Consider the following 21,891-nt stretch of genomic DNA (forward strand, 5'->3'; position numbering starts at 1 on the left):
CAAAAGGGGTTTTGTGGAGCTGCAAATGTAATAGTATGACATGATGGTTTCCCGGTTCTCCCGATTGTCTTTCAACTTTTCCTTTACTTTTTCTCCAAGCAATCAGTGGATGAAAGGGCCATTTAGAGAGGATGCCTTGAAGTTCTCAGCAAAGTCTTGTCAATTTACAGCCAGACATGATGGTGGACAACTCTTGCACCTGCTGCACCACTGACAGAATTGTGAGCTAGCAGCATGTTGAGGTTGGAAGTCATAGGCAGGGGGTGTCACTTGTGGTCTTAAGATCATCACTCAGCGATGGATTCAGTAACTTAAATACCTCACTGACCATTTCTTGCTGGAACTTAAACATTCATGACAGATTGGTTAGTACCTTGAATGAGAAGGCTGAGTTTGCATAACTCACTACCGAAAGAGGTCCACTGTCCTTGATTCCTTTATCAGCAGGAAGACTGATGAGCTTTGTGGAATGGGAACCTTTGTAAAGCTACTGCCACACTGGAGTCAGTGACAAAAACCTATATCTGTTTCAATCTTTAGGAGGCTGAAGAATCTTTCCAGTCTCCTAAGGCAGAGATGCTACACAAATGTCTCTCTCCATGCCTCCTTCCCAATAAAGAGCTACCATGTTGTTAGTATTAGGACTCATCCAAAAGGATAGCAACAGTGTCCAAAAGTCCAGCTACAAACTATGTGGTGGAGATGAAGTTGGTTCATTGAGCCATTAAACCTGCTCTTTCATTTCTGAGATCTTCCCAAACTTATGATCATCAGGAGGGGAAGATGGGGAATTATCTCCTTTTATGGTGTGTGGGGTAGGGGACTCCACCAAAGGCTTCTCCCTTCTTTGGTGGAGGACTCCCAAAGAAGACGTCAATGCCACATCTCTGGGTATCAAGCAGTGATCATACCTGTAACTCTCCAATTTCCTGTCCCTTTATCAAATAGAGTGAGAGGCCACAGTCCAACTGTAGTGGGTCTCAGGCTGAGACAGTTGCATGTGCAGTTATGCAGAAATGCCTGCATCACTGACCATCTGTCAAAACAAGTACAAAACCAGAGCCCTGTGGCATTGATGCAGTTGCCCCAGTATTAATAGCATCAGCACTGAAAATCAAACTCCTGTCACTGGCATAGACAGTCTTTTCATAAATGAAGTCTGCACGAATGACCCTGGGACTGAAGGCTTGAATGCAGATCAGTCCTGACACCTGAAACTACACTAAAGTACACTGTGCCAACAGAAGACCTTGTGTGTCAGCCCAAAAAGCCCAGGGTCAGCACTCAGTACTGAAAGAGTTGAAGCAAAATGCAGCAAAGATGGATGTGGATTTGGTGGGAAAGACACATGGGATATGGCCACCTCTACCTACACTGAAGGAGGCATTTGCTACCTGCACATTGGTCTTAATATAGCCAGTGCCAAAGGAGGACTGGTGAGGAGGCAGATGCAAGACAGAATCATTATTCACCCTAGAAGCAGTGGACAGAGAGTGATCAAACCTATTTCAATCTTAAAAAGCAAAAATTAGTCACTGTTTTGTCACAGTCCACGTTAACATTGACAGAAGGACTACAAATGTATTTGGTGGACCAGAATGACCAAATGGCTGAAATTCTAGAGGAATTCAGTCTTCATGACTCCATATCTGACAGTGAAGATAAAATATTCTGATTTTTGTTTTCCCAAAGGATGACTCTCCACTAGACATGCACAAATTGGAGAGAAAAAAGTAGTAGCACTAGTCCCAGAGTCTTATTTTTTCCCTACTTTTTGAACTGAGGTAGACCCTCCTGAGAACTACTCCCCCCATCCATAATTTTGAGAGACTTGTCTTTGATCTTGCCTTTAGGCTTAGACACAACACAAAAAATACATTTGCAATGTCTGAGAGCCTGGTGGGCTTGGGCCTTCACTAGGCAAAAGTTACTTTAAAATTCATTTATTCTTCCTATCTATAAAAGTTTTTGACCACAGCAGTCATTCTTCTTGAATACCCGTGCCTGCTTAACATAATAATGGAAAAATCAGTACTCTGACAAAACAAAAAAACTGGAGAGAGAGTCCAAAACATTTAGGAGGCCTAAGATGAAGTAAATGACAATTTGGCAGTAAGTAAAAAAAAAAAAAGTCAAGTATGACCTGAATCTAGGTGAAAACTGCAAACAGCAATGCCGGAGGTGAGAAAAATACCAGTAATGGCAATGACATATTGGGTCTGTTTCTCTAAGGAGAGCTCAAAGAGTGGCAGAGATCTAGAGAGGCACTTGTAAGTGCACAGCATCAGGGGTAAAGGAGAGGAGTTACAATCTTGGAAAAAGTTTCACTTGCCATGTTGCCTGTACCTGTGCCTGTTGAAGAACATGGATGGATCTAGTTTTAAAATTTCTCTTACTTTGTGATATGATACTACCACTTTATACCCTTTATTTGTATTAATCTGTTTATCTTTTTAATAACTTCATGGTATGTAACTTTGTGGAGCTTTCTCCCCAGGCTTCCACTGAAAATGGGCTCTTTCTAGGCCCATTTGACTTTACTGGATAACAAATGCAATAAATAAATGTATTCAGAGACTGTTGTCACAGACTGAAACAAGATATTTTCATATGAATACAAACCAGGAATGCTACTTATACATACATTGTGTGTGTTTTGCCAAAATTTCTAGTAAATATTTTTTCACTAGATACTTGTTTAATCTCTCCGAGTCAAATTTGCTTCATTGATTTACTTCTAAATTGTCTTCCACAGTGCTTGCCATTGACAATGAGGATGTCATGGGACGTGCTCCTCGCTGCTTCAGAAACATGCTGCACCTGGCTGGGATAGAGGCATCTATCAATAATTTAGTTAAAACATTTTGTATGGGAGACTGATAATATAAAAACAATTAACAGTAGCTATTTCAGAAGTTATAGATTTTATTTTTAATGAATATAAACACCTCTTATTTACAAACATTTCTAATAAATTCATCTGTACATCTTTGTGGCACACTATATATAAATTTTCAAGACAAGAAAAATAAATACAGCCATTTAAATACAAAAATCCCAAACTAAACAGTTAATGTACAATGAATTACATTACAAATCTACAATAAAAAGAGTGATTTTTGAATTACTGTTATAGCACAGTGTTTTTTCTTTCGCCATCTTCATACATGGTAAAGTGTTTCTGTAACTTATAGACTCAAGGTGAAAGAGAACAGTGGCAGTAGCATGACTTCACAGCTCAACAAACATTACATAAAATAAAAAGGTAAGTGGGTATATAAAACAGGTAGGTAATCTACCATTTTTAACAAATGTTTAGTGCATTCTAAATGCCTGTTCATATGCTTCGTGGAAAAAAGCAGGCTTTACTTTTTCATTTTGTTAGTTACAGCTTTACCTTATAGTCCCAAGCAACTGCAAAGCACACTTCCTTGTGCTACTAAGCATTAAAAAAGGTTTGCTAATGGTCAAGTATACCAAAAGCAACAGATGTGTCTTATCAACTGCAACCTTAAAAAAAATGCTGAATCAGTTTTCATTTTAACACCAACTCCAACCAAAAAGTGCAAGACCAAACTCATAAAAGAATATGAAAGAATGAAATAAATTAAAAAAAAACTTAGTATCTTGCCAAGTGTCATCCACACAGTACATCAACTTCTGCATACAGTGGTAGTTTCTTAAAGTAAATTAAGATGTTTTTAAAGTATCTGTTGTACTGATGAAGTCCTAAAGCTGTAAGGATAAAAGCGATTGACCTTTTTTATTATTTTCATAATAAAGTTGGAATTATAAGTAGTGTATGTGAATTTGGGACCATTTATGACTTCTATCAAGACGAGCATTTGTATTTTGGAATTTTACTGTTTCATGTTTGCCCAATCAATCTTTTGGTTATTTCTTAAAGTAAATTAAGTAACACACCATCTTCCTGCCGGTAGGAAGCAAATAAAAAAATGCAAACTTACTACTCATTTAGGAACAGCATCTTTATACTGGTTCTTATTGTACAAATATCAGAATGGTACTATTCCTACCCATTCATATTTTGCAGTTGTATTTAATGTGCATACAGCGGCCTCTTAATGAGGAAATTGTAAACGATTTATTGTTTGAACCTAATGTCTGGAAGTATGACAGTGTATTTTATAGAATCAAATAAACAAGTTAAATCGAACTTAGAACAAAACCATAAGAAATTTATTAGGGATGAAAATGGTTATGCAAACCAAACTGCCTACTCATTATGTAATGCCCATCATTCTAACCCCAGGAGTTAACACATTTTGAGGATATTTTTAGGGGCAACAACCAAAATGTGGGGACCAGCAACGATAATGAAGTACACTATTATCAACATCAAAATTCTAAAGCTAATGCATTACATTTTGGTCAGGACAGGGAGGGTGACAGAGTATGAAACTACTTACTTACCCCTTAGAAGTTCCAAAAGTATAGGGAACAGGAATAGACCGTGGGATTTTTTTTTTACCCCATGCTCAAACTCCAAAGGGGGTACAGAACACAGGCAGGGGACAATGTTGAAGAAATGGAAATGAAAAATGTTATCCAACAGAACAAAGTTATTCATTTGATAACATCATTAAAGCTTTTGAAGGGAAGATGCTATCTTATCAAGGGTTTAATATTTTTAGTTATACTGATCTTGTTATTAAGCAAAACCCACTTCTCCCTTTTTAAAAAACTTTTCAAGTTTGTTCCCTCATTTCAAGTAGCGACAGTTGATGTACTTGCGGACGTGAAACTATTCACTACGAAGCTTAATCTTCAGCTCATGTTTAAAGATCAGGTATCAAGAAGTAATACCCACCCTACAAACATGTTTAGGAAAAAAGAGTACATTCAATCCCCCCTGCACCCTACTATTGTCACATTTGAAAAATTATGCACCACTGAAATTTATGCCTTAATCCACACAAAAAAATTAAATTTTATAATCTAACTGAGCAGGAATTAAAACTAATGAATGATCTCCAAACTAATGACATGCTAAGGATGGCGGGTGTTTTAGTGGATAAAGTAGACTACAGTGGCTACATGTTGGACATCTTACACGAAAAAGAAAAATATGTTGAGGTTTCACAAAATGAAATATTTACTACACATAGAATTCAACTTATTGAAGATGCACTATTACTTCAGAGAAACTACGTAATTTCCCAAGAATCAAACACCCTTTGATAATACCAAAGGTTCAAAGGAACATTTCAAATCTCTATATAGTTAGTGAAGCAGCACAAAACAGTTCCACCTATCCTCTTGGGGGTTTCATAGAGAGGATAATTAAGAATGCTGCTAAACCACTAGATTATCTGCTCAAAGATTCTTGGGAATTCCTTTCTAAAATTAGACAGGAGTCATTCAGTGAGAATGCTAGTTTCACCAGTATTGATGTAGTTGATCTGTTTACCTCAGTACCCCATCAGGAAGGATTGATATATTTTTTGAGGCCATTAATGAATTGACTTCATTGGTGACAGGTCCTGACTGAAGTTTCCATTTTGAGGATAAACTCTATTCATTCAGAAATAGCATCTTTATACTGTTTTTTTATTGTACAAATACCAGAATGGTACTATACTTACACATTCATATGTTGCTTTCACAAAGATGACTGTTTTGCAGTCATATTTAATGTGCACTTGCCTAAGCCTCCATCCTTTTTTTTTTGTGACTACAGAATCCTGGATTCCTACAGTGATGGGCAATAAATAGATCAGGTGATGTAAGGCATGGCCCTATAGTTAGGTTTATCCTTTCTACTTCGCACCATCTAATAAACACTTCTCAAAAGATCACATGCTCAGTGCCAGCACATGAAGGGACTACACAAGTGCATCTATCCCCTAGCCACCAGTCAGCTTCCTTCCTGAAAATTAAGATTTGGCACTTAACAGTGCTTACAAATATATGCATATGTCTGATTTACATGTGGTTCCCAGAGCAGAGGCTGGACAGCAGGGTATTTAACAACATCAAAAAGGCCTCTCATAAATAAAACAGTCTAGTAAAAACTATCTAAAATCCTCCTAGATGAGTTGTATACTCAAGAGTGCTTCACAAGCAGTAACCACTAGGGTAGAAAAAGCCAGGGAACAACCCACATACTAAATTCAGAAGGCTGAGCCCTGAAGTACAATAGTACCCAAAAGCCCTATTCCTGGAATCTCAGTCAAGACACAAACAATTTATGAATGTATGCACCTGCAATCTGTAACGGAGGCAGCCAGTCCTGAAATGGCTTGCACATAGACTAAAATGTTTTCCAGTAGACTGTTGACTGCCTGATGGCAAACATTTATGCAGCCAGTAGTCCACTTGCCAAAGGCTTGCTTGTCAGGAAAGAGTCCTTTCTTTCCTGGAGCACAGTAGACAAAGAACTGTTAAATTTTGCTAAATTCATGAATCTGCATCTGATAAAGCCTGAAGTCATTGTGCAAACGCAGGGTGTGAAGGGCTCTCTCTGCCAAGACATGCAGATCAATGGACTCATTTATTAACTTTAGAAAGCATCTTCAAGAGGAAGTGTGGGTTAGTCCTAGGGGAGTCACTTGTGAGAGACAAGATACAGTTTCCAACAGATCTAGCCCTGTTGAAGCACTAAGATCATGTGAGTAGAGATAACTGCCATCAGGAAGAGCATTTCTTAAGACATTATCTTCAAAGGTTCCAAGCTCAAGTGCTCAGGTGGTAGACAGACAGTTCTGTAAACCATAAAGTCCAGATCCCAATGATGAAAGTTTCTTCAAAGGAGAACTGAATGTAGTACTCCTTTAATCTGTGCAACCGGTATTGTATCACACTTGTGTTCCACAAGGTCATGAAGTGCATAAATAGTTCAACATATGCATCATGTCTGCAGAGTGACTGAGGCCCAACACGATTAAATGATTAAGCTAAGTCAGGATCTCATGTAAGCAAACAGACAGGGTACTTCTCAATAGGCTGGATGGGGGGGGGGGGCTTCCTTGCATCCTCAAGCACTCCAGCAAGATTAAAGGACAGAAGATGGGCCTTGAAGTGAGGATTGCTGTCACCCCAATTATGAAGGACATTTTCAACTGGTACAATGAGAGTTTTGTTTACTGAGAGGAACCCTAGTTTACAAAATCTCACCCTTCTCAGATGCCAAGGGGCTATGAGAATGATTTTTTTCTTTCCCAATGTTTGAGAAAGGGTATTGAATAAGTATGAAGGCATGAAGGAGATATCTGTGCCACAGGATGGAGAATGCATTCATCCTTCCACCTACCCTTGCTATACTGCACTAACTAATTGGCTGGCGGTGAGGAAAGAACCATCTTCTTTACAAATGGAAGTAGGTTACTAGAGAGTGCCTCAATTCCAGGAGACGTGGGCCAGACATGCCCTACAAATCCCAGGCTCTACTGATGACTGGAGCAGTAGCCTAGTTGGACCTTGTGCCCCCTTTTGTTTTTAGATACTGGTTGCCTATCTTAAAGGAAAGACAGCCTGCTAGCAGCTCTATCTCCCAGTGCTCAAGATTTGGAAGCCTGCCTCAAACCATCATCTGAGTGACAGAGTCCCCTCATCTCCTGGGGGAACCACATCTCTTGAACAGTGTGTATGACAAAGTGGGCTACTCACTCTTCCAGTTATGACCTCTGATGGGTTTGCTGCAGGAAAGACAAGCCCATTAACAAGGATCTGACACTGGGTGAACATCCACAATTGTGTACAAGCTTTGCAGCCACTGTTACCTCACAGTCCATTGTAACAACCACATCCTCAGGTGTACAAACAGCAGCAAAAAGACCAGGGCAGCCTTCAAGCCCAAAATATGTAGTAGAATTTGGGCACAGATCCTATTCTATACATTCCGTAGGGATTCCAGTGCTATGACTTACTAGGCCTTTTCAGAAAGAACAACCAGCATCATAGGTTACAGCAAAAGGCATGACCACCTACAGGATCACTCTCTGGAAGCAGTCATACTAGGTGTTAGTTGAAAGCACTGACGTATAAAATTAGCTGGGGGACTTCTATCCGCTTTGAGGCAAGGAAAAGTCAGGCTTAAAATCCCAGACTGTACTGTGATTATGGCACAGCTTGTATACCCACTTTCATAAATACAGTCTAGGACTTGTCTGTAAAGCTTTAATGAAGTAAACAGGTTTGTCAGAAGGGCTTATTCCAAGGTAGAGGCCCATGAGTTTCAAGACAGATAACTATACACTTCTCAACCAGGTCAAGGAATCTTACTGGTCCTTTTAGCTTATTCCCCAAACCACAGTGAGCGCAAAGTAGTATTACGTATTGAGCAGTCTCTGACTAGAGTCTCAGCACCTGGGCTAACAGAGTTGTTTTCTAACACTTGCCCAGCATAGGAAATAGGACTTTGAGATGATTTAAAAAAAAAAAAAAACTTACTTGGATGTCAAGGAGGCTTCTTCTTCTTCTTTTGGGACTGATGCAATGGAATCATAAATGTCAGGGCCTACTTCCTCTGGAAGAGATATTTGGACAGATTCTAGGAAACCTAGCTAAAAAGAAGTACTTCCCACTTGAAATGGGCATTCAGGATATTGTTCCAGTGTTCCTCCTTGAAGGATCTCAGCCACACTATCTTACAAAGTGTCATCCACGAGGCTGCGGCATTAACCACAGCACTAGCATAATTTAAATTTCAGTGGGCTACATGGAAGCCAACCTCTGAAGCTACAGATATGCTCTGAATGTTGTCCTCTTTGGGCCTAAACTTAGGGAAGGTTTCACCCTTGTCCAGCCACTAGTCCACAATGGAGGACTGTAATCTGGGCAGGTGAAATGAATAGTTGACAACTCTGTTGGAACATGGATCGTACAACACCTTAGCACACCTGTTCAGAATTGTTGAGTCAGTCACTCATCTGGAAGAAAATGGCAAAATGCTGTGGTTTTCTGGAACCTTTGCTATGCCAGAATATTCATGCAGACTCAAGAATGGTCAGCAAAAGGCTTTTAAAAGAGGGATGTGTGTATGGTGGGGGGGGGCATCAGAACAGATGGCTCTAGCAGGAGGGAATACTGTATCCCTCATTAATTCCAGGTGTGGTCTTTCATGCAAATGAGTATATGACAGGTGGATATCTGGTGAGATGTATACCAGGTTCGAGGGACTGCTCACTGAAAGCGATGCATGGGGGAAAAGAGGCCTAATCTAGGCTCACTGCTTGAATCAGTCCATATTTTCTAAGGATACATAATTATACTGAAGCTCACAGCAGACATCAAACATGTGCTTGATGGCTGAGATGCGAGTTGGAAGCCCTAGTGAAAAACAGTCTGGTGGTCCCTTTCATATGGGGCCAATAGGCTTTATTGGGCCTGGGAGGGAGCTACTAGATAAAGAATACTATATTAATTCCTCCACTTCTGACCAGGTGTGCTACTCTCTGGGATCATAGAAGCAAGCCTCAAGCTCAAACTTTTGAGAGGGGGGACTGAGTGGCAATAATATCACAAAATGCATCCTCTCAGTGTAATGTTGGGGCATACCACTTCTGGCTCATTGTCTGCTGCCAGTACACAGGACCAGCCAGGAAGAGCTCAGCAGCTAAAAGGTTTGGAAGGCCACTTTTAAAAACAACCTTATTTTCAAGAGCAGCCTACACTGGATTTCCAGTTGGATGTGGATGATGTATTACTGCGAGTCCCATCATTCTGAAAATTAAGCTGTGACTCGGATAAAAACAATGACCTCTGAAACTCATTGTTACACTTGTAAAACATTATTTTTAGTACTACCTCAAGTGGGGCACGCTCTGCTACTTACCCTTCCTAACTTCAAGACTGACTTTGAAGAAAGATAAATATTTATTTTCCTATTTAGGCAAACATGCACTGTCCCAAAGATTGCTGTTATGATCCTTGTACTTTTAACAGGTACACCTGCCCACCAGGTTTTGATCCTTGTGCTGATGCTCTGCACAAGCACCCCCTCCATGTTGGTACCTCACTCTCCAGCATCCTTCTAGTGAGCAAGGCAGGTTAGAAGCTACTCTGTCCACTGCAGACATGATTGAACCACTAGCTTTTATGGCAGTGCTGAAGAGTGTGTTTATCCCTGAGACAATGCAGTTGGTGCACCAGCGCCAGTGGAGAAGATAAGCAGCAGGGGAGGATGGGAATGGGGACAGGGCTGATTGTGGAAATCACCAGTAGTTTCAGAAGATGGATTAGGATGTAAAACAATTGGCTGCTGGGATTTGGTTTACCAAGCTGCTGATTGAAGGTAGCATTCGTAATAAGTGTGCAAGTGTACACCAATGTGAGGAAGGCACTGCAAGCCCATCAGGGGTGCTTCTCTCAGACCCTCACCCAGAGGTAGGGTTAGAGCTTTCACTAATGTCCTCATAGCCAGGACACAATGGCTCTCATGTTTGTTTGGAGAAGCTTGATGTCTGGCATACATGTGAGTGAAAAAAAAAAGCAATGCGGTTGGTGCTTCTGGTAATCTAGGCTGATGATTTGATGGGCACATTTAAGCACTGTACACAGGATCTCATCAGTAAAAAAATAAAACTGTGATTCTAACTGTGTAAAGGTGGGAGAGGAACTGGTAGTCTGAGGGGGTTAAGCCCCCTAGTTGTAATAAACATTTGATGTCACTGTGTTGGTAGTGAGTGCCCCAAACAGTGGGATCTTTCAAGAAGAATTTTGCAGATGGTGGCTGGCAGAAAAGATAAACCCAACCACAAGATACAAACCAAATGAGGCTGTCACTGTTACAGATCATTATATTTTCAAACACACTTTTGTGGGAGCATGAACATCATGCATGTTAAGTACAACCGATACAGGATTTTTAAATTTCCTTTACTGCAGGCCCCTTTCCAAAAGGCAGAGGCATTACATGCTGCACTGTTAGAACCTTTTGTCCTAACTCTGCAGTGCAGGTACTGCCATTACATAAGTAACTGGTTGTAAAACCTGCTACCAGAATGTGTCATGGGTAGCCATGACAGTTCTTTGTAGAATAAGGAGGAGTTATTCTAATGACACTGCTGCAACCTAAATGACAAAAAGCAGTGTGTACAGCTCACAGTAGTCTTTTTATGGAAAGACTAAGTACACAGAGAAAGGCATTATTCAGTTTTGGAAGAGTGGTACAAAGGGTGTCCCACCTCATATGCTATTCTTTGGAAAAAAAAAGTGCATCTCAGCAGCAGTATTTTCTGTCCAAAGAATAATCCATGACACCAGCTGGCAAGAATGCACTAACATTCTTGAAGCAAAAAGTACTGCGGTGTACAAGGACTAAAACACAAGGCTCTGAAAACCTCTCATTGACAAATTTGTAAGCAACTACCACCATTGGTTGTCTGGCTTAAGTTCTAACCCATTCAGCAATTAAAGTGTTGAAGGCAGAAGTCACTCTGCTGTCTAGGAAGTACCATCATTAACGGAAAGTTTGTATAGATCTTTACAAACGCCACTTACCAGTGAGGGAGAGCTTCATGTATTTCACTTATATCACTCACTTTATAGTGAAGTACAATTAAATATTAAGTAAAAAATATGACTTACCAACAAAACTGCAAAGTCAGCAGACTGGATAAATAGTACTGTACTGCTATGTCGCTACAGGAAGAGATATCTTTCCTTATAGTTTCCTGAAGTCATCAGCTGTCGACATTTTTTGCCCTTAACTACTCAAAGGTAATCAGAGGTGCAGCACTGGGAAGAGATCTTGTCTTAACAAGAACCATTATCTTTCTGTAACACCTCATACTATGATTAAGAACCGGCAGGATTATTTTTTGTTGATGGGGTTAAAGACAGTGCACACATACATGTATGTAATTTCCTGCTCTCTGGCAGCAGTGATGTAACATACTTGTTCCTCTTTAGACTCATTACCCGAGTCCGTCATGCTAAGTGGCATTACAGAGTGAACACTTGTCACTCGGTGCCAGTGCGGGAGCTCCATTTTATTTTTCAATTTTGAACAGGTTTAATGTGTTATGCAAACAACAACTGTTTACTACCGCTTCAGTCATACACTGTGCAGTGGACCACCAGCAAATTACTTTTTTATGCTAGTATGTAATTTACCACTAAAGCGCAAAACATGTAGCTAAACCTAGTATGTCTTGTTTAAGGCTGAATCTAACATTCATTTGTAGCATAAGGCATATTTTGGTTGTGTGTCTTTACATCTGAATGGCCACACACTATGTAAGCTCACAGACACATTTTGTCGAGGCAGTGCGAAACACTGTAGCCTTTAAGAATGATATTGATAAAACATATGGCCTAGACTTTATAGCATTAATCCAGAACTTGTAAAGTAGCTATATTCTTAAAGAGAATTCAAAAAAAAGTTTAACTGCTTCAGATATCTGGCACACTACATCACTGACTTCTACAAACCCAAGACTGAACAAAAAAATTTAACAGACCACATCAGTTCTCTAAAAGCACACACAGTAAATATGTTTATAAGTGACCTATATTCTGAACACAGTATCACCAACCCATTTTCCTGTGAAAAGTGATACTGAACATGCTACATATGTTTACCATTGATGCATTTACAATGTGTTGCCATTACTGTCATATGGCAATGTAAACTAAAATATCCTGAAGCCTCCTGCAGCTATATACAGACTGTTTTGATTGATATTCACCTCATACATGCAGTGTAAATTAACTTACAAATTAAAGGAAATGTTAATGCAACACTAGAAGAAAATCACTAGCATTGTACTGTATTAGTCTCCAAACAAGTATATCTAACATATCAGCAGCAAATAATTAACGTTCACATGAAGATGCAACACTGCAGCTCTTTGATGACAACTCTGCCATAGAGAAACAGAAGGATCATTACTATATCTGGGGCCAAAATAATACTCAGTGTAATAAAATGGGCAAGAAAATCCATTGGAAATTGCCACTTTTAGTTTCTGTTTAAATAATAATAATGCAAAGCCCCCAAGCACTTTACAACTTGGTATGTAAAAGCCTATATTACAAATGTTACAATTTTAGCATGCTAGTTAAAATTTATTGTCACTAGCATTACTTAACAGAAAAATACATACTCCTTCATGAATAGCACTTGCTATACTGAAAGTCTATTTGTACTCATCTGAAAATGTGTATTACGGATAAACAGCAAATATGTAAACTCCGATATTACTTTATGCATAACATTTACACAAATTAAATTATACTGTGTTTTATGTACATCTATATACTACAATTTCCCCAAACTTATACTTAGTACTCACCAATCACTGTGGCACATTACCAAATACCTAATTAACATGTAAGGTTCGTCGGTTTTCCATTCACACAACTAGAAAAAAAAAATGTATGTATAACTTCACTTTTACACTAATCAAGAGTAGTAGTATTCAATTCATGTCATAAAGAATTGCAAGTTGGGGGTGGAGGAGATATTTTAATTAGGAAGGTAATATATTATGTACATATTTAGAGTCATTTCTTCAGTGGCTATGTTCCTATGCAAGCCAGTGTTCCATGAAGCTGCATAAAAATCAGAAAATGCTCCTTAGTCTACTTTGTGAGTGATCAGCTTTTCCTAGACCGGAACACAAAACGTCTCAAATGACTGGTAAAAATTGGGATGTGCTTTCTGCAGAACTGAAACAAGTGTCTCCTACTAAATAAGGATGCATCTTTCAGCATGAATTTAGGAAATTACATTTCTAAGGTACAGCTGTGCAAATATAAATACTTCCCAGCCCAAAGAAACTGATTCTAATACACTACACTATTTACAGTCTTAATCACAACATGAATGCATTTCATAAAATGTTATAGTGTCCAAAATTACTTTAAAATCGGGCATAGATTCTTCAAATATATATATAATACTACAAAAATAAATAAACATTTACATTAGAGGTGTGTAAACTAGTACAGAAACAGCAGTCCATTACAGTAATCAATGTAACACAGTTGGTCATGTGCTATCAGTTTCATCATAATGGCAAGAAGAGGAGTTTTACCATTTATATCTGCACCATATAAGCCAAGGAACAGATTTTGTGATCGGTGGTACATCTGCCCTCCTTGGCAATCATGTCCATTTAGGACAGCAATACAGTGAACTTTAAAACAGTCTTTAAATCCTGATTGTAGTAGTCCTAAGACAGTCGCTTCCCAGTGTACAGAAATAAGTCAGACTTGGTGGATATTACTCCATTTTAGGGAAAATCAGTCCAAAGATCTTTACCTCTAATGACTGTCTTTTACCTATGTGGTTTTGAGGAAATAGTTCACAATCTTCTTATCAAGTTTGTACTGGTTTGGAATATCTTCATAGGGTTTAAGATCCAGATCCAAGATGGAAACAGAACACTCAAGTTTAGACTTGGAGGTCTGTATCAGCAAACTCTGATCAGAGCTGTGGAAAAAAAAGGACATCTAATGGACCAAAAATCAATGAAAACAAACTGTACAAAACAGCTAAATACATACTGCTTACATAAAACTCTTCTCTTTCAGAATACTGGACATTATAAACAACATTAAGCTAAAGGCCACATTCTTCCAACCTTTTAACAGCGTGAGTTGCGTCCTAAAATGCATTACTGGCATAAAGTATTACACAGCAGACATTAAACGCATCTTTGTTTCAGATATTTTACTATGAATAAGCTATTTCGCTTAAACACTTCATCTTTCTATTACTTTTGTACACAAGAATGCATCAAATAAGTTGCTTGTAGTAAGTTAAACTCCGGCTAAAGTTTAAAATTCCTATAAAACAGAACTTTCTTCAGTAAAGACAAAGCTAGTATCATCATTAAGATAGTTCACATGTACAGAAACAAGGATTTCTAGGTAAAAAGGTTAAGAAATACACATGCATATATTTATCTTAGCACTTACCAGCACCTCTGATTTTTGTCTTTAACCCATTTGTTTCCTCAGTGTCAAGTGCCATGAACCTCTCAAGTTTTTTCTCTCAGCTGGCTGGTCTTTCTAATTCAAGGAACATAGACAGACAATTCAGTGCACATTGTGTACCCTGGGCACTGGAGTGCCAAGAAAGGTATTTTTAATACACACGAGCACTGAATCTGGAATGGGGAAATAACCACCCCTAACCAGGAGACACAGCTTGCACTGACATCTCATGGCACTGCACGAAGCATCAGAGACCATCCATGTGCAACTAACAGTGGGCAAAACTGCCTTTCAGTTTGTAGCCTGCTACAGACCACCCTCCCAAACTCAGGAACCCCACTCAGCTTTCCTGAGAACACTGGTGAATATGAAGGTCTCTCCAAACACCATCATATTGGGTGACTTCAACTACCCAAACATAAACTGGGAGCACTACTCAAGCCCCAACACCCTCGCCCAACGCTTCCTAGAATTTATAAACTCAAATGCTATGGAATAACTGGTCACCACTCCCACAAGAGGGGAAAACATATTGGACCTGATCATCACCAATATGGGGACTCTATGTTCCATACCAGAGGTATACCCCCTCATTGGTAAGATCTGACCATAAATTAATCTCACTGGACATCCATATCCCGTCCCCACCCCCAGCCAAAGAAACCACGGTGAAGAACTTCTCAAAAGCAAACTTCACACTTCTCAAAACAGAGGTGAAATCCTTCAAAGCCCCCAGGCCAGTGGAAAATACGGCCCAAACCGCAGAATCCTTTACAAACGCATTCTATGGACACCTACAGGAATGCATGGATCGTGCTATCCCAAATAAAACCAAGACTCACTCCTCCAAAGGCAGGAGACCTGTCTGGTGGACCCCAGCCATAAATAAGCTATACAACAGAAGGAGGAAGCTACTACATGATAGAGCAAAATCCCAAAAAGGGAAGACATCTCTGATCAGTACTAGCAAGAAACTATGATCCCTCATAAAATTATCTAAGGCCAGCTTCGAAAGAAAAATTGTACAAGACGCTTAAGATAATCACAAGGCCTTCTTTAGTTATGTCAGGAACCTGGGTGGCAACTCCCAGATATGCTCTGAGTTAGTGCAAAATGACAAAAAATACACTGAACCCATAGACATTGCCAACATCCTGGCAGACAGGTTCAGTGCAAACCTTTCCCCCCCAAAAGAGCAAATGTCTATCCCAACAGAGTGTAGCCTCCTTGACATCACAGATGCACAGGTGAGAGCTGCCCTCTCCAAAGCAAAAAACACAGCATCAATGGGACTGGACGGTGTCCCGGGCTGTGTCTTACATGAGCTCCAAGAAGAACTGAACCCTCACATAAAGTCACTGTTCAATCTCAGCCTTACTACAGGATATGTACCCAAGGAATGGCGTACAGCAACAGTGGTCCCACTCCACAAAGGTGGTGCCACAACGGATCCCGGAAACTATCGCCTTATAAGCCTGACTAGCCTGGTCTGCAAAGCTATGGAGCGTATCATCATGGAACTCATAAACAAAGACATTGGGAACCTCCAAACACTGGATCCTACCCAATTCGGCTTTGTTAAGGGCAGATCTTGCCTCTTGAACCTGGTCGACTTCTTTGAAACAGTCACCAAGGCCATAGATGAAGGGAAGGTAGTCCACACAGCCTACCTGGACCTCGCAAAAGCCTTCGACACAATACCCCACTCGGGCATCATAAATAAGCTCACCACAGCTTAAATATCAACCCCTATGTCACAAGATGGGTTGCAAACTGGCTCAGGGATAGAACCCACATGGTCAGAATTGCAGGTGCCATGTCAGACTCTAAACCAGTTACAAGTGGCGTCCCATAAGGCTCAGTCCTGGGACCTCTCTTGTTCGGTATATATTTCTCTGAGGTACAGGCTAACACGGGAGGACTATGGCTGACCAAGTTTGCAGATGACTGCAAACTGGGTGCCATAATCGACTCGCCGACTGACACAAGCATCCTCCAAAAGGGTCTCACAGAGACGGATAACTGGTGCCAGAGCCATGGCCTAAAGCTAAATGCCAAAAAGTGCATAGTCATTCCCTTTGGGAAAAACAAAGTGCCCACAAATTACCACATAGGTGGTAATCCATTAAGTACAGAAGAAGTAATTAGGGATTTAGGGACCCAAATAGATAGCAATCTTGCCTTTGACAATCATGTTGCCAAAGTGGTTAGAAAGACCTTCTATATAGTCCACCTTATCACAAAAGGGTTCACATCTAGATCAAGAGAGGTCATTGTGCCCCCCTACTCATCAGGCCCATAATTGAATACAATGCCCCACTTGGGATGTACCTTACCAGACACCTGCAGCAACTGGAAAGACCCCAAAATTACCTCACCAAGAGGATCAAGGGACTCAACAGATGCCCTATGCAGTTAGGCTAAAGAAACTCCAGCTCTACTCAGTTGCTTACCGCCTACTCAGAGGCGATCTGTGCCTGATGTATAAAGCCATGTCCAAACCAGAATTAATGGACATGCTCCACTTCAGGAAATCCAAATCCCTTAGAGCTATACGCTCCAGGGACTTAAACCTCAGCACAGAGATAAATAGGACATGCTGGAGGGGCAGATTCATACCCCAGAGGCTCCCCTCACTCGGGAACAAAATCCCAATCCATGTTAGGCAGAACCCCTCAATGACCCTCTTCAAGAGGGATCTTGACGAGTGGATGGGAGATCGTAGGTTTACCCCTGGGATCTCTTCTGTGTCCCTACTAGAACAGAGGCACAGTAAACTAACCTTAAAAGGGCTATCTTCTGTGACCTACTATACAGAGGCACAGTCAACTAATCTAAAAGGGTGGCGAAAGCCAAACACACTCTGGCTAGGCTTATAAATGCCCTAGGCCAGATAGCCTAGTATCAACCTATGAACCTATGCATACCAAACACTCATTAATGTGGCCTACAGATTTCTGCTCTCCTCTTTCCCAACTTTTGAAATGTGTGTCCAGGGCCACAGGAAGTTTCCACTAGAGGGTGCCATGGCTGTGACAAGAACCTATACCCTTCTTCCAAACACAAGCAGAGCTAATACTGGACATGCTAAGTCCAAACCAGAGACAGGCTTGTCCAATGTACAGGCCCACTCTGTGAACCGGGATCTTCTGGGTTACAGGAAATTATGTTTACCAGCAAAAGATATACTTGTCTAATACAAGGATGACCGTAATTAATTTGACTAAAACAAGCAAATAATAAGCCATATCAAATAAGACAGATCCAGGCTTAATCTGAAGAGCTCTTTTAATCATGCCCTACTATATAAACAGTCTGGGTTCAGCGGCTCAGTAGGTACTTTTGCTAGTGGCTATCTCACGAATTTTTTCTCCTAGAGTTAATACTGACAGAGATACTTTTAAACTAATATGGACAAGAACTTCAAATGTGGCCACAAGATTCTTCTCCAAGACACCCACAACCTTTGTGTGGTGCACCTGAGGCCACAACACCTTTCTGTGGCTTGCAATATATACAAGGACTTTGGCCCATGTTCCCTGGTGGAAAGCAAAAAAAAAAAAGGTAAAATGATTGTTTTCGTCATGATCACGGGAAGCAAAGAATGATAAGGACTTTGACAATGATCTACCAGGTAGGCAAATAGAAAGGTGGCAAGAAAAGATGAGGGCCTAGTGTTCTTTAGCACTGGTGACTTGTTGAAGAGGTCCCCCACAGTCACATTCCATATTATGCATGGTATATTTGTCTTTTCTGGGGCTGAGCCCCTCCTGCACTGAAACAATTGTAGCACCTAACAGATTTCCCAAGAAAGATCACAGTGCACTCTTCAGAGAGAGTACTCTGCAGATTTCTCTCTTCCTGTCCTCTTCAGTTTCATACCTTAGGTCTGCTAGGTCCTTCCACAGCACATCTGAATTGGTCTAGGACACGATAATGGCCTTTTTAGATGCTCATTTTGAAACAGGTGTCATCTTAGTCCCCTCTGTCTCTAGGGCAGTTCAGGTTGGCCCACTTCAACCTTCTTTCTCAGTCCAGTTTTGCCACCTGTGGCTTTGGAGCTCTCTCTCTCACAGGTTCTATAAGGTTGGCACTGATTGGCTTGGAGGCCTCAGTGCTGACCTCCTTTTGTCAGACACTTGGTCTTCAGTACCATTTTGGATTCCAGTTCATTTGGTGTCTGTGACTGAATCCTTGGCTTTTGAGGTCTTGGCTCTGATCTCGGTGTTGGAACCATCTGATCATTGATGGTGCCCATCCCTGGTGTCACAGACGTCCACCGTGGTGGTGACTGACATGGCTCCAGTTTGGAGGTCTATCTTACCAACAGAATAGACAATGGCTTTCGATGTTATTGACAGGATGAAAGGTTCCTCGTCATAGAAGATTGCAGATGCTTCCTTGATGCTGACTCCTAACCTTGACACACGCCAGTCTGAACTACAATCCTCTTATCATCCTTCCTAGGGACATAGCAGGTCTGAAGGCTTCATCCAGCCTCCGCAAGAGGTTCAGGCAGACTCTTCTGGCAATTCAGATGGCTTCCTACTGGATATTCCCAGAAAATTAACATATAAAAGGAGGCAATTTGACTCCCCATGGAGTGCTTCCCTTCTGACATAGATTTGGATAAAAAAGAGAGATTCCTCACAGTCTCCTTCAGATGATGTCAAGTTTTGTGAAGTACTATAATTGATAGATCTGAGATGATATTGGCCCTCCAATCCCCCCTCAGACAAAAGTGTTGTTTGAAGATTTTAGGGCTACCCACTCTGCCTCCTGGGTGGTAACCCCCCCCCCCAGTCTGTAGGAAAGTCTTGGTTATGAGGACAACATGGCAGTAGCCTGATTCTACTGAAACTATCCCAATAAAAACAGACAAAAACTCATCTCACTAAGGGCAAGCAGCATTGAAGTAAAGACCATCTGCTGGACTCTAGTATTATAGCAGCAGCCACCAGAAAGAATAGTCTGATAAAATGACAGTTGTTCATTCTTGCATCAGAGAGCCCTGGAGTGTTGTACAAGTATGGGGAAGCTTGCATACAGCTCAAGTACATTTGTTCTAAGATCATTAAATTATATTACTCACATGACCTGCTTCCAAAGACATGCAACTGAACAATCATTGGCCTGTTTGAGAAAGTCGACCACTCCACAATCTAGAAAACAGGTTGAATCACACGTGGTCCCAGTACTAACTATTTTCAATCTTTCCATGAGACTGTTACATAATGCAGCTGAATGGAGCAGTCAGAACAGCAGGAGTAGGCCTAACTATGAGGCATAATTTCTGGCTCTGAATTTGTGATTTTGCGGACAAATTTAAGGAGTCCATTGTAAACACCCCCTATTATGGTTCCTCACTGTTTGGACCTAAAGTAAAGAAAAAGATTCAGCAAGTGAGCAGGAAGGAAAGACACTGTGCACGTGGAGTACAGTTTCAAATGCCCCAACATTCCCATAACAGGAATCAGAAGGTTCCCATGTTGCTCTGCTTCAAGAAGTTCCGACTTCCACCCTTTGATTACTCTTCTGATAGGGACAACCAGGGCAGAAATCAGGGATTCAGAGGTCCCTTCTCTGGGAAGCAGCCTCAGTGTTGCCAGGTGCTCCCCTCTGGAGGCAGTTGGGGGCCAGTTATCTCTCTTCTTAGATGACTGGATGGCGATCACAAGAAAAATGGGTGAGGAGAGTAATATCCGGATGCTATACCATTCCATTTTCCTCCATTCAAAAAATTCTCTGCCACTCCCAGATACTCCACCCCACCAGCACAGAGTGGCAAAAAGAGATATTGCTTCTCTCTCTCAGAAAAAAAAGAGCCATCCAAGAGGTCTCACTTTATCATCTATGGTCTGAGGTTTATCCTAAATTCTTTTAGTTCAAAAAAAAAAAAAAAAAACATGGGCCACAAACCAATTCTAGAATTTAACAATCTAAACCAATATACAAAGATGTAGTTCAAGATGGTCATGGTGCAAGTCATTTTGCCCTGCCTTCAGGCAAATGACAGGATTAACTGAGTAGATCTCCAGAATGTCTACCTCCATATCAAAATTCCCCAAGGAGTCCAGGAGGCTCTTACACTTCTGGTTAGGAACCAGTCACTATCCGTTTTCAGCCCTGACTTTTGAATTCACCACTACTACACCCCCCAGTTTTCCAAGATCATGGCAGTAGTCAAAACTCATCTGTGATTCAAAGGAAACTGCATATTACTGTATTGAGATGATTGGCTCCTGGCTATCAAATCAGTGGAACCCCTTCTCAGTGCCAGAGACTACTTCTCTCATCCGTGCCTGTTCTTGGGTATCTCTCTAAATATAAAACAGTCCCAACTTCGGCCTTCTCACACATTCATGTTCATGTTCATTGTCTGCGTAAAGTTGCCGAATGAAAGATTTCTGTCACTAAGGAAATCAATATCCACTCTGCCAAGTCACCACTCTAACCCAGTTGCTGTAATCTTAAAGAATGAGATTAATGGCTTCTTCCATCCTCCTAATCCCACCTGCTTGAATTTACATGAAGTAATACGGTGTACTCTTAATACACAAGTATCTCAATGCATGTGCCATAGATCTGCACACAGCATCTAAACTGGTGACGAATTTCTTACGGTTTCTCAAGGATAACTATTTTTTTCTTTTCCTCTCAAACAACAAAGGTCACCATGGTTGCCTCCTCTCTGGGGTGAGGGGTGTTAAGAGAAGAGAGTGGTCCAAAGAACCTAGACAGGAGTGTAGTTCTAATAGCACAGCAGGCCTTTCAGCGCTACCTTCCACCTGGTGTGGTCAGCATTCTGTCACTCAGTGTGTTAGTAGTATGGTATATCAACAAACAAAAGGCTTGACCTTGTTCCCTGTGATGAGAGGTTATGAGATTGTGGCAACTGGTGATAACTTCACACCACTTCCTTTAATAGCAACTGATATTCTGAAAAGAGACAACTGCCTAGTGGACAGACTAAACAGATCCATT

The 21,891-nt window shown here is 40.8% G+C and overlaps 1 protein-coding gene and 1 long non-coding RNA gene across 3 annotated transcripts in view; one reads left to right on the forward strand and one right to left on the reverse strand.

Moving 5' to 3' along the window:
• The window catches only part of LOC122806742, a 1,208,783-nt gene extending 1,205,655 nt beyond the window's left edge, over positions 1-3,128 (forward strand). For both annotated transcript variants that reach the window (XR_006365548.1, XR_006365549.1), the window contains one exon: positions 2,756-3,128. This is a non-coding gene — a long non-coding RNA (uncharacterized LOC122806742). The remainder of the gene's footprint in view (positions 1-2,755) is intronic.
• IPPK (inositol-pentakisphosphate 2-kinase) overlaps positions 2,906-21,891 on the reverse strand; it is an 828,159-nt gene continuing 809,173 nt past the window's right edge. The window contains exon 13 of the mRNA XM_044077413.1: positions 2,906-14,401. Within this exon, the coding sequence (XP_043933348.1) occupies positions 14,251-14,401 (151 nt within the window). The 3' untranslated portion in view covers positions 2,906-14,250. The remainder of the gene's footprint in view (positions 14,402-21,891) is intronic.

Source organism: Protopterus annectens, chromosome 7.part0 (genome assembly GCF_019279795.1).
Source record: "Protopterus annectens isolate FY-2018-M chromosome 7.part0, PAN1.0, whole genome shotgun sequence".
Classification (NCBI taxonomy): Eukaryota; Metazoa; Chordata; order Ceratodontiformes; family Protopteridae; genus Protopterus; species Protopterus annectens.